At 65.7% G+C, this 12791-nt stretch overlaps 1 protein-coding gene across 3 annotated transcripts; it reads left to right on the top strand.

Annotated features, from left to right (window-relative positions):
* Positions 1 to 1364: 1364 nt before the first annotated feature.
* On the top strand, positions 1365 to 11744 carry TBX1 (T-box transcription factor 1). Of its 3 annotated transcripts, XM_081123256.1 has the most exons (9): positions 1365 to 1442; positions 4159 to 4278; positions 5515 to 5890; positions 7878 to 7979; positions 8820 to 8991; positions 9498 to 9653; positions 10279 to 10346; positions 10432 to 10532; positions 10874 to 11744. In XM_081123256.1, exons 1-9 carry the CDS (start codon positions 1388 to 1390, stop codon positions 11344 to 11346), a joined length of 1623 nt encoding a protein of 540 aa, XP_080979382.1. In that variant the 5' UTR covers positions 1365 to 1387; the 3' UTR covers positions 11347 to 11744. The 3 variants fall into 3 exon arrangements, with proteins under 3 accessions (XP_080979382.1, XP_080979381.1, XP_080979383.1); XM_081123255.1 differs by lacking the exon at positions 1365 to 1442 and having other exon boundaries at positions 4092 to 4278; XM_081123257.1 differs by lacking the exons at positions 1365 to 1442; positions 5515 to 5890 and having other exon boundaries at positions 4197 to 4278.
* Positions 11745 to 12791: the final 1047 nt, after the last annotated feature.

Genomic DNA, 12791 nt, shown 5'->3' with positions numbered 1-12791 from the left:
CCACCCGCCCATCCACGCCCACGGTGGCCACCCAGAAAGCCAAGCTCATCGGCGCCGCGGGCCAAACACAGTCGTTGAATGGAGGAAGAAGGGGCCAGGGTCCTGCAAGAGGCGCTTGGAATCGGAGAGGTGGGGACCGAGCCGGGAAGGGAGAACTGAGCTGCCAAGCGCTCTGCCTCTCCCGGCTCCAGCGAAGGCGGCTCCCCTCCCGTCCCTGCCACTGCCCCGCTGAGAATGGGACCCCCAAAGGCCCAGGGCCCAGGGCAGGGGAGGAGTTGCTGACAGGATACTGGCTGCTCTTGGTGCGGGGTCTCCCTGTGAGACCCCTGAGGCCAAGTCTAGGCAGCCCCCAGCTAATCAATCCTGAAACGAATTAATAAGGTCAAGTGAAGCCCAGCCCCTCTCTGTCTGAACCCTGGGTGAGGGAACCCAGTTTTACTCCTCTCCATTCTGATTCCTAGCAGAGGGGGGTCCCCAGTGCACCACAAACTCACATCCCCTGGGCTGCCCGCACAGATCCATCTCCGTGTGCTTTTGCCCCCGGTGGCCCAAGACGCGCTGGGTGTGTGGCTGGCGTGTACCTTGTCTGGAGAAGCGCTTAAGGGCAAGGACCGGTGGGCTTCTTGCCTGCCAGAGATGCACAGGGGAGCAGGAGCGCAGGTCCTTCCAAGGCTGGGAACAAAGAAGCCGGAGTGGATTCTGAGCGGTGGACACGGCTTTGTGGACGTCCCTTTACAACGGACAGAGAGTGAGGAGAGGGGTCCCCTCCAAAAGAATGTGAGGGTGCCTGTCTTGATGGCTCCCTGGGGGGAGCCACTTGCGCTGGGGGAGGCGGAGCTGGGCGGGCAGCGAGTCAGCTAAAGCTCTCCAGGGGCCGCCTCCTTCGCGCTGGGGAGAAAACATCCGAAATAGGGCTGGAAGTCGGGCTTGTTTCAGGCGAACCTCCGAAGATGCTGGGGGAAGGCGGCAGTGAGTGAGCCGAGGCACGCGAGGCCCCGGGGCAGTGCTGGGCCCCACATGGGACCCTGCGCAGGGAGACGCAGAGGCCGCGGCCCTGTGCCTGCCGAGGAGGCGCCCGAGCCCCAGCCCGCCCCCGCGGCCCCCTGCCGACCGCCAGACCTCTGGTCCCCACCCTGTGCGACCGGCTGCCAGACAAAGCCGAGCCTCGGTTTTAGGGCCTGTAAAATGGTCTCATAGCACCCACCTCGCGGCCAGCCGGGCGGCGAAATGCGGGCCTGGTGTTCACTCTTCGTCCCAGGCGGAGGGACCGGCTGAGCGGCTCGGGCCGCGACCGCGCGCGCTCCCAGGACGCCAGCCCCGCGGCTCGCGACCCCTGCCGTGCTCTGCCCTCCGGGCCCCCGCGAGCCAGGCCGCCTGCCCCGGGGCTATGGAGGCGCGGCCAGCAGGGGGAGCGAGGCGGAAGGGAGCCGCGGCCCGTCCAGGTGAGGGCAGCCGCACGGCCGGCGCGCGCGGGACGGAGTGTGCGGGGCGCGGGGCCGCTCGCGGGCGCGTTCCCTCCGGCTGCGGCCTGCGCGAGGGGCGGGCGGCGCGAGCGGCTGGGAGCTCGGGCGGTTTGCGGGGCGGGCGAGCGCGGCGGGGCGGGAGGGCGGTGCGGCCCCGAGAGGGACGGAGAGGGGTGTCGAGGGGCGCAGCCCGGCGGGCGGGGGAGGCAGCGGCTTGCCGTGGACTGGGAGGCTCGGGCGGCCTCGCGTTCGCGCCCCCTTGGGCTCGTCCGAGTCGAAGGCTCCGGGAGGGCCCGCGCGTGGAGCATCGGGGGTCGGGGGCGAGGCAGCCGCGCGGGGCAGCATCGGCGGCGGGCGCAGCGAGTTGCTCAGCAAACGGAGCAGCCCGGGCGGTGCCTCTCACCTCTTCCCAGAGCCCTGTGGTGAACCATGAAGAATTCTCTCTGCTCTGGAGCTTTTGACAAAACAGCCGGCCCGCAGGTCCCAGCTCGAGCAGGAAGGGGTTAATGAAGGCCCGGGAGGACCTCCTCTCCCCTCCACCACCTCTGCGTGGAGGGTCAGGGACCTTAGGACAGTGCCCCAGGAGGCTGACCCCGAGTCTCCAGGAAGCCCCAGGGTTTTTCACTTTCACTTCTCCCTTCTTAGTATTGGTGTCACTCTGGGACCCATCTGGTCACTGCCTTCAGGTGTTCACCCAGATACACAATGAAGACTCCCCCAGGTTAGTAGGACACAACCACTGGCACCCCACATGCTGGGATAACGTGCATCCCAGATAATGCACGACTACATGCAGAAGCTCACCCCACTGAGCCCCCACACGGGGACCCACACATGAACTGTGGGTGGGTGCAGCTACCAGCAAAATATACCCCCGGTAACACGGTGACACGGTACTGAACATCTCTGGGTGCAAACCGGCAGCTCTGGGCACACCTCCTGTAACACTACCACGACCTGCCTCCACTGATGCCCTCTCCCAGCTGGACTCGTACCTCCATCAGGAATAGCTCCTCCTGGGGTCCTGCTCATCAAGGAGGGACAGGGAAACCTGACTAGTCCCCATATTACACTCCTCCTTGGACCTTTCCCTGGGTCCCACAGGTCACTGTCACTGTCACAGCCCTGAATAACCACTCAGAGCTGGGGACATTCCCTGGTATCAGCTACCCTTTCCCTCCACAGTCCATAAAGCCTGGGGGAGGGGCAGGAAGGGACTCAGTGAACATGAGGTCACACACAGCACACCCCCAGTCACACAGCACTACCCACATGCTCACCCACTGCACTCTGGCTTCACACTCTTTCCTGGACCTCAGGCCCCAGAGCCAGTTGCTTCCCACTGGAGCCTAATCCCTGGTCCCCAGTTCCTGGGCTTTCCCTGCCTCCCAGCCAGCACCCCCGGCAGCCTAAGGTCTGAGGCCCCAGGATTGTAAAAACCCTGAGGGAGGCTACCTACCCCCTACCCCCATCCAGACAAGCACAGGCAAATTATGTGGTTGCAGGAGAAGAGGCCTTGGAAAGGAGGCCCTGCCTGCCAGAGCCTCAGTGCAGGGCCAGAGAGGCTCCTGGGAGGCAGGGAGGCTTGACATCTTGCTGGGGAGACACTGGACAGGAAGGCCATGGATGCCTGATATGGTCAGAGGAGGCCGCAGAGGCAGTGGGTAGGGGAAGGCACAAACTAAGTCAGGCTTTTTCATCCCGGATGCCTGGGCCTAAAGGCCTTGAGGCCTCAGGCAGGCCTTGCCTCCGTCTGTCTGGCCTAACTGCCCCGGGCGAGCAGGCTGACTGCGGAGTGAGTGGCAGCGAGGGGCAGCGCACCACCGAACTGGGAGGCCAGAGCTCCCAGACGTGTCCTCAGCTCCCTTGGCCAGTCCAGGCCCCGCCCCCGGCCCTCCCTGCGCCTGGCCGGTGCGCAGGGAGGTCAGAGGAGCGGGCACTGCCCACCCTCCGGATGTATAAGCGTCCTGGCCAGAGGCGGGTGGTGCGCGCGTTTGCGCGTGACGCTTGGACTCCCCGGCTGAACAGCCTGGGCGGTGTCCCTCTTTGGGGTCCCAGCCACAACAGTCAATCGAAGGGGCATTTGCTGGCCTGGGTTCTGTCCTGCTTCGCCGAGGCCGTGCTGGAGCCTGTACTGCCCTCTCCTTACCCAGGTGCAGGGGCAGCCAGGGAGGAGGCGGCAGGAGGGGCTGAGGGCAGGGGCAGGGCCGGGCCCAGGAGGCCCCTCGGTGCTTCATCAGTGCCCCACTGCCTTGGGATGGGGCTGAGCGCTCCCGGGATAATCACCTTCCTTCTGGGGCTGTAGACGCTGACAGAGGGGACCTCGGCCTCAGCGGGAGCAGTGGGATGTTCAAGGGGCACTGGTCATGGAGGTCCCCGGGAGCAGCGGCGAGGGGCCAGGAGCTTGAAAAGCAGAAGGGCCCTGAGCTCTCAGGGCGCCCCACCCGTCTGGGCCCCTCGCCTGCCACTGGCCCAGAGTGGGGGGCCGTGACGCCATAATCCCCTGGGTCCGGGCTAACGGCTGTGAGTGGCACCGCAGGCTCCCGCCCCCGGTTCCCGTGGGCTGGGCCGGCCTCGGTGCGGCTGGGTGCACGCAGTCGGAGGCGGCGCCGGCCAGGCCGCCGGGCGCCTATGGACGCGCGGAGCCCGCTGTCTCCCCGGGCCAGCGCGTTCAGCATCGCCTCTCTGGTTGCAGCAGAGGCCGCAGAGCGTACCGCTCGCCTGGGCCCCGGGTCCTCCAACCGGGCGAAGCTTCACCGGCTGCTGGAATCCCCGGCAGGGATGCACTTCAGCACCGTCACCAGAGACATGGAAGGTGAGCCTTCCCGCTGCGTCTACACGGACCCGCCCTCCAGATCCCCAGCCCCTGCCGCCGCGGGGAGCCCAGCGAAGAGGGTCGGCAGGGCTGGGGCACGGGGTGGGGAGTAGGGGAGCTCTGGCAGGGTGGGCTCCAGGCTTCCAGCTCCAACTCCGGGGCAGAGGAAGGGCAGGCATCCTGCCCAAAGCGCGCGCACCCTCCAGCCCGGGGGTCATCTGTAGAGACCTGCACGCAGCTAGGCACAGGCCCAGAAGAGGGCCAGCGGAGGCCGGGCAGGACCAGGGGAAGGCAGCGGAGGGAGTAGCCCTGGGCTCAGAGGCGCGATGGAAGTGGCACAGGGGAGAGTGTGCGTCAGGGAACATGGGAGAGGGGCGAGCGAAAGAGGCGAGGCAGCCGGGCCGAGAAGAAACTGAGAAAGGGCAGGAGGCGCAGAAAACCCGACAGGAGGGTGGGGGAGAGGGGAAAGAGGAGGAGATCGATCGAAGGCAGGAACAAAAAGAAGGAAGGGAAGGGGGGTGTAAGACAGTCATTAAAAAAAAAAAAGAAAAACTTCAGGTTTTATTTTTATTTTTTTTTAAGAGGAAAAAACAATGAGTAACAAAGTCACAGAAGCGAGGGAAAGGCAGGCTGCGCAGAGCGCGCTGAAAACTAAAGGGGAAAGAAAAGCGCGGGACCTGACAGGGGAGAGGGAGAGGCAGGAACGCAAACAGAAATAAAGAACCGAAAGAGATAGTGGAGAAGGGACGGACGGATAGGAGGCAGCCCTTCTAGGAGGGAGACAAAGGTAAAAAAATAAATAAGCTGGAAGGAGAGCCTGGACCGAGCAGGAGGAGTGCAGCCCGGGAGGGCGGCGGGGCGCGGGCGGCGGGCGGCCGGGCGCTCCGGGGAGCCGGTCCGGGCGGTCGGGGGGCCCGCGCGAGCAGCCGCGGCGGGCGGGCTGGGGGCCTGGGAGGGGGAAGGGGCGGAGGAGGGGCGCGGGAAGGGGAGGGGAAGGAGGCATTGTCTCGGCGGGGGGGTGGGGAGCGCGGGGCGGGGCGGGGCGGGGCGCCTCTTCGGGGCCGGCCCGCGGTGTGGGGCGGCGCGGCCCCGGGCGCGGAGCGGCGCCCGCCACTCGGCCCGGGGCGCGGGGTAGCGCTCACCTCGGCGGCGGCGGCGGCGGCGGCCCGCGGGTCATGATCTCCGCCGTGTCCAGCCCGTGGCTCACGCAGCTCTCGCACTTCTGCGACGTTGCAGCCTTCACGGCCAGCAGCCTGAGCAGCCTGGGGGCCGCCGGGGGCTTCCCGGGCGCCGCGTCGCCGGGCGCGGACCCTTACGGCCCGCGCGAGCCGCCGCCGCCGCCGCCGCGCTACGACCCGTGCGCCGCCGCCGCCGCCCCGGGCGCCCCGGGCCCGCCGCCGCCGCACGCCTACCCGTTCGCGCCGGCTGCCGGGGCCGCCACCAGCGCCGCCGCCGAGCCCGAGGGCCCCGGGGCCAGTTGCGCGGCCGCCTCCAAGGCGCCGGTCAAGAAGAACGCGAAGGTGGCCAGCGTGAGCGTGCAGCTGGAGATGAAGGCTCTGTGGGACGAGTTCAATCAGCTGGGCACGGAGATGATCGTCACCAAGGCTGGCAGGTCAGGGCGCCCCTCTCCCCGCTGCGACCCTCCCCACGTGGCGCCGGTCTCGGGCAGCGGGCTTTGGCCGGACCCACGCGCGGGAGAATGAGAAGCGGGGTGGGGGGCTCGGCCTGGCCACCTGCGGGTCCCCCTCGGCGCGGGCCAGCTCCTTCGCTCTTCGAGTCCCGGCTCCAGCGACAACCGCCTGGCGCGCCGGGCCGCGGAGGGTACGGCTGCGGAGGCCGGGCCGGCGGCGGAGAGAAACCCGCGGACCTGCCGCCCGACCAGCAGCCCCAGGACAGGGCGCCGCCGGGAAGGGACCGGCTCGGGGCCCGCGGGGCTTGGGGGGAAAGGCAGCCGCCTCTGAGGGGCCTCGCCACCAGCCGGCTCCCAGTGGATCGCATCTCAAAGGAAACTCGGTCTTTGGTTTCCTAGCTTAGTCTATCCCAGCTAAAGACGGGGCAGCTGGGCAATTGTCGGGAAGAATTTAGGGGACAATTAAGACTCTCAAACGGTATGTTCTGTTCCGTGGAGGTGGCTACCCAGTTTTCTTAGGCCTAAATTCCGGGTGATTGTGGGCCTGGTGTGCCGCTGGGGCCCGCCGTCTTCCAATTGGCCTGTATTTGTTGTAAGGGCCCAGAGAGAAGAAGGGGAACGAGTTTTTCGATGCAACGGATTTGACCAACAGACAAAGGCGAGTGCCGGGCTGTGTCTAATGTACACACAGAGACACCGGCTCTGCGTCCGCCTGGCCAAAGGGAGCTCAGGGCCTGTTTGCAGAGCCTTCTGGTGGTTTCTGTTTCCTTGCTGAGGCCGTCCTCCCTGGGAAGCCTGGGGCCCTCGCTCCGCTCCAGCTCACTGGTCTTCTCCAGGCTCTCCTTGCTGTCCTGGTCCCATGCCCCCCACTGAGGACTGTGCCCCAGCCTCTGGTCCAGGCCAGCCCGGCAAGGGTCTAGGCACCAGCCAGGCTTCACCCCAGGAGCCAGCATTCTGCAGTACCCTCCAGACTGCAGAGGTGGGGTGGTGGGGTGGTGGTGGTGACAGGCCAGTCCAGGAGGGCCAGCTCTGTGCCATCTGTTTTCTGTCTACCGTCCACAGGGAGTGAGGGAAAGCTGTAGGAAGGACTGGGGGGGGGCGGGGGCAGGCCTAGTGCTGTGCTCCAGGGTGCAGCGCTCCAGGGTGCAGCGGCTGGCACTGTTGCCCATTGGGACAGGGCTGTCCTGCAGCCAGTGGCCCATCCTGGAGTGGCATAATGGCCTTTCAAGAGCCTGATCTGGTCATCAAGTTGGAGTCCAGGGGAGTGAGAGTTAGGGACCATGAGGGCACAAGCCAAGTCTGCCCCGAGTAGCTGTGTCTTGGGGTTATGGTGGGAGTTGGGGGAGTGGGGACTTGCATGTGTTCCCAAGGAAGGTAGGGAGACTCCAGCACTGGGCAGGAGGCAGGGCCTGAGAGCTGGGTCACAGTCGGGGCTGTGGGCTCCAAGGCCTTGGCTTCGCTGAAGGATTGGGGAATGGCCTTAGACCCAGCAGAAAGGGCAACCAGGACTCCTCGGAATCACACGGAATACCCCGGTTTCACTTTGTTTGAGCCGGGAGCTTAGATCGAGCAGGGGTGGCTCTGTTGAGGGCTGGGACAGGATCCTGCTGCTGGGGTGTTGCCAGCTGAGGCTAGCTCGGCAATTGCTAGGCTAGGTCTACACAGACAAGGGTGACAGAAGCGATTGTCCGAGGTTGGGGCGTGGAGGTTCAGTTCCAGTGCAAAGTTAGCCATTTTTGTGTTTAAAAAAGAGGGGCTGGGAGCCGCCCTGCTGCTCTTCTTGTCCTGGCTGGGCAGGGGCCTGGTCGGGTTAGAGCAGCTAAGTGAGGGGAGATGAGATGGAGGGACCAGGCCGCCAAAACAAACGCAGCAGTCGCAGGGAGGCTGTCCTTCCCCTGGCTGGTTAAGGTGGATCGACCCTGCCCTTCTCCATCTAAGGTGACCTGCTTCCTTGCCGTCCTGTCCCCAGGCGCATGTTCCCCACCTTCCAAGTGAAGCTCTTTGGCATGGACCCCATGGCTGACTACATGCTCCTCATGGACTTTGTGCCCGTGGACGACAAGCGCTACCGGTGAGCACCCAGGAGGACCTGAGAGGGTGCCCTGGGAAGCCATGAGTCCCTGCCCGGTGATGCCTTGGGTGCACCTACGACATTGGTAACTGGGTGGTCCCAGGCACCTGTGCCAGCTTCCCCACCAGCTTTCGTGTCCTGTTCCCTCCCCACCATGTTGGACCCCAAACTAAAAAAAAACCCACCCACAGAGGCTTTCCAGAACTCCCCTTAGGAGGTCTTACAGGCTGATTACCTCCCCACCAGCTTTAGGCCCAAGGCAGCTCCCACGGAAGAGAAGGGAAGGGGGTAGCCCCAGCGCGCACAGCTCCTCTTTTCTTCCTGTCTCCTCCCAAGAGTTGAATGTGGGCACCTTGTCCCCTTCCTCCATCCCCAGGGAATGCCGGGTTCCAGAGCAGGGCAGGAAAGGTTGGAGAGATTATGCAGGGCGGGCCTTAGCTGCCCGGACAATTAACAGCAATTAATAAAGAGAACGTGGTTTGCCCTGTGCCCCAGGCAGCCTGCGTGACCAAATCCGAGCTCCCACTGAGCGGGTGACACTAGAGGCGAGTAGGGAAGCCGGGAGAGGCAGACCCGGGTGCAGCGAAATGTGGCACTGGGAGCTCAGCCTCCCGCCTCCCTCCTCCGTGCTCGGATTCCTGCTGTCTTGTGTATTGGGGACAAGAGGGAGTTTTCCGTTTTCTCTACAATCCCCCTCGGAAAAGTTCCCAGCCCGTGTGGCAGCTGAAGCCTCGATTTCACCGATGGGGAAACTCATCAGAGGCACTTTCGGGATTCACTCGGCAAAGCCCTCTCGGTTCGCCCCCACATGATGTAACCCATGCTCCGGTGCCGTCCCAGGTACGCGTTCCACAGCTCCTCCTGGCTGGTGGCCGGGAAGGCAGACCCTGCCACTCCAGGCCGAGTACACTACCACCCTGACTCGCCTGCCAAGGGTGCACAGTGGATGAAGCAGATTGTGTCCTTTGACAAGCTCAAACTGACCAACAACCTGCTGGATGACAACGGCCACGTGAGCGACCTCCTTCCCCAGGCTACCACCCTGTTCCCCCACACCCCTGCAGGCCCTCCGGAGTCCCTGCTGACCAGAGCCAGAGGCAGAGCTTGGATCTTGGGGTTTGGATTAGGGATGGCAGCCCCTCCAGTCAGAGGCTCACAGGGCCTGGTGGACCTCAGGCGCCTGGGAGAGGGTTCCTGATCTTTTGCTGGAGATTTTTAACCGGAAAGGATGGGGCGGTGTGTGGAAGTAGGTGCAAGAGGCTTTTAGGAATCCAGGCCGGTGATGTGGGTCGCAGTAGTTCTTGAGGACGCAAGGAAAGAGAATCTAATTCTCGATCTTTTGCCACTTGGAGGAGTGTTTTTCTCGGTGGTCCCCAGTCGGTCATAGCGCCAGCTTGGGCCCTGTGGCCAGGCCTCATTTTGGGAGATAAGGGTTTTGGCCAAGTTCTCTGGGACGTTCGCTGCCCATCCAGACCTCGGCTAATTTCCTAGCTCCTGCCTCGCCACCTTGTCTTCCAGATTATTCTCAACTCCATGCACAGATACCAGCCCCGCTTCCATGTGGTCTACGTGGACCCGCGCAAAGATAGTGAGAAATATGCCGAGGAGAACTTCAAAACCTTCGTGTTCGAGGAGACGCGCTTCACTGCCGTCACTGCCTACCAGAACCATAGGGTGAGGCCCTGAGGACCGCCACCTTCAACGCTTCTGGGATGGGGTGAAATTTTTAGTCCCTGCCTGGGGAACAAGGTTTGGACCTGCAAGTTGTGGGCCCCAGTGGAACGAAACCAGCAAGCAGCCCTACCCCCCAAGGGCCTCAAGCAGCCCCCTCCCCTCTGCTGCAGGACGTCCCAGCCTCCTATCAGGTTGACCTTTCAAGCAGCAACTGTCAATGTGGCCTGAAAGTTTGTTTTCCAAACCATTCCGGAAACTCCCCATCAGGGGCCTGATCTGAGGTTTACCCAGATTCCTAGGGCGCCCCTTCGCTCTTCTCCGCTGCGGGGTGGGGGTGGAGGTGACCACATTCCCATCCCAGCCAGGGGCCTAGGGTCTCCATCTCAACCCCTTCGGGCCACCAAAGGGGTTCGTTCCCAAGAAAGGAGGCTCCGCAGACATCCCTCGCAGGAGAGAGGCACAACCTCCATGGGGGAGGGGCGGCTGCGGGCCGGGTCGAGTCCGCGGAGAGGAGGGGAGCCCTTCCTGGAGGCGCCCCTCTGAACGCTCCCCATCTCCCCGCTGAGGCCCGCGGGCCCCCAGCGCTGGGACTCGAGCCGCTTGCCCAGTGCCCTCTCCCCCGCAGATCACGCAGCTCAAGATCGCCAGCAACCCCTTCGCCAAAGGCTTCCGAGACTGCGACCCCGAAGACTGGTGAGTGTCCTCCGAGGAGACGGCGAGCGCCGCCGGGCGCCTGCTCAGGGCGCCCCCTGACCCACCGCCTCCCTCCCTCCGACAGGCCCCGTAACCACCGGCCCGGCGCGCTGCCGCTCATGACCGCCTTTGCGCGCTCGCGGAACCCGGTGGCCTCCCCCACGCAGCCCAATGGCGCGGAGAAAGGTAGGGCCGGGGTCGTGGGATTTGGGCCGCGGCCCCGCGCGCGCCCCGCCCCCGGGAGGCGGCTGCGCCCGGCCTCGCCTCCGCCTCAGGGGCGCTCGCGGCCTTCCCGCCGCTTGCACAACGGCCGTGGCGGCGGGCAAGCGCGCACTCGCCCGCCCGGCCCGACGGCTGAGCCTCGCCCTGCGGCCCGCGGAGGGGCGCGGGCTCCCGGGGAGGGCCGGGGTCTCGGGCTGGTGCGTTGAGAAGGGCGGGCGGCCTAGCGCCCCCTCCTGCCGGCGGGACTCGCCGCCGGTCCCCTCGGCGGTTCGGGCCCTGCGCTCACCCGTCGGCCCTTCTCGCAGACGCGGCCGAAGCCCGGCGAGAATTCGAGCGCGACGCGGGCGGGCCGGCCGTGCTCGGGGACCCGGCGCCCCCGCCGCCGCCGCCGCTGCTGGCGCGCGTGCTGAGCCCCGCGTTGCCCGGGGCGGGCGGCGCCGGCGGCCTCGTTCCGCTGCCCGGCGCGCCCGGCGGCCGGCCCAGCCCTCCGCACCCCGAGCTGCGCCTGGAGGCTCCCGGCGCGTCGGAGCCGCTGCACCACCACCCCTACAAGTACCCGGCTGCCGCCTACGACCACTATCTCGGGGCCAAGAGCCGGCCGGCGCCCTACCCGCTGCCGGGCCTGCGCGGCCACGGCTACCACGCGCACGCACACTCGCACCACCACCCGGTGAGCCCGGCCGCCGCCGCCGCCGCCGCGGCCGCCGCCGCCGCCGCCGCCAACATGTACTCGGCAGGGGCCGCGCCGCCGGGCTCCTACGACTACTGCCCCAGATAACGCGGCCCGCGGGCCCGGCAGCCCCGAGGCCGCAGGGAACGCGCCCCAGCCCCGGGCCCCGCGGGTCCCCCGCTTCTCCAGCCTCGCAGCCGCGGGCTTCTCCGCCCTCCGCCCAAGCGCTGTCGGAAGACCCGGTGCCCGGCCCCGGCGCCGCCGCGGCCCCTCCCCCCAGCGCCGAGGGCCGCGGGCCGCGCCGCCAGTGCCAAAGCGCCCGGTCAGCGCGGAAGGAAGTGATATTTATTGTTCTCGGGGAGACCGCGTCGCCCCGGCCCGGCCCGGCCCGCAGTTGCAGTGTAGACCCGAGAGCCCTGTCTGCAGGCGGTGTAGATACGTGTAGATATTTGTAGATACTGTAGATATCGCGCCGTCGGCGACTTGATAAACGGTTTTGCCTCTTTTGGAAGCTGCCTGCCTGTGCATTTATTCGCGAATGGTTAGATCGCGCGGGGGATCTCGGGGACAGCGGCTCCCTTGGACTCGGGGACGGAAGCATCTGCCCAGCCCCAGTCCCCGCAGGCCGCAGGCCCGGCCTTGGGCGTAGCGGGGTAGGGGTGGGGTGGGGGGTGCAGTGTAGACCCTCCGGGCCCCCTTCCAGCGCCTCTGCCCAGCCACGCCTCTCCCCGTGCTCTCCCCGCCCCCTCGGCGGGCGGCCGGGGCGGGGGTGTGGGTTGGCCGGTGCTCTCACGGTCCCCTCCGGGCTTTTCCAGACCCTGCCCCAGCGCCCCTTTCCCACGTGGACCTAGCAGCTTCGCAACAACCGCCCCCAGGCTGCGGGTACCAGGGCTCCGCCCAGGCCCAGGTGTGCATCTGGCCTTTTTACTTAAATTCCTCACTTGCCCAGTTGTCCCTCTTCTAGGACTTGGATCCAGGCCCCGGGTCCTGTTTTCAGGACCTATGCCGTGCTGCTTGCTTTTCCTGGCAAGCTGGGAATGACGGTAGTGACAGAGCACTGTCACTGGGGATTGGAAAGGGAGAGAAGCCCTGACTCTGGTCAAGAAAAGACAAAAACAGGCAGTTCTGCTCTCCTAGCATTTCCCCTGTCCGGCCCTAGCCCCGGCCTGCGTTTCCCCTGTTTATTGACTCTATTCACTGTGAGTGTCCCCACGGAGTGACCTGGACAGGGGGCACAATGACAGTGGTCATGAGTCATCTTGAAACCTGTCTGTGAAGCATTTTTCCCAGGCCAGGTGGTGAGGGACCTCTCCCCATTAACTCAACACCAGGGATGGGCCAGAGGAACCCTTTGATCCCTCCCTTCCTGAGTCCAGGCAGGAAAAGCTGACAGCCAGTCAACGTCAAGGCTACTAACTTGGACACAAGATGAACGGGAAATGCAAGTGGTTGAGGTTCTGTCCCAGTGTTTGTGGCAGCCGCTGCCACATGGCAATGGGCTGCCTGATTCCACCTCTCCAGGGCATGGCCAGGCATTTCCGGATGTCTGCCCT

This window comes from Miniopterus schreibersii (genome assembly GCF_964146895.1).
Source record: "Miniopterus schreibersii genome assembly, chromosome: 20".
NCBI lineage: Eukaryota > Metazoa > Chordata > Mammalia > Chiroptera > Miniopteridae > Miniopterus > Miniopterus schreibersii.
Note: the sequence above shows the minus strand (reverse complement) of the source record. Positions and strands in the feature narration are given on the sequence as shown.

What these genes read in the sequence shown, in the direction of transcription:
- TBX1 (XM_081123255.1), top strand. Translation starts at nt 4,095, where the DNA reads ATGGACGCGCGGAGCCCGCTGTCTCCCCGGGCCAGCGCGTTCAGCATC. An exon ending in CGTCACCAGAGACATGGAAG is followed by an intron (nt 4,279 to 5,514) that starts GTGAGCCTTCCC and finishes GCGACGTTGCAG; the next exon opens with CCTTCACGGCCAGCAGCCTG. An exon ending in GCCCAATGGCGCGGAGAAAG is followed by an intron (nt 10,533 to 10,873) that starts GTAGGGCCGGGG and finishes CCCTTCTCGCAG; the next exon opens with ACGCGGCCGAAGCCCGGCGA.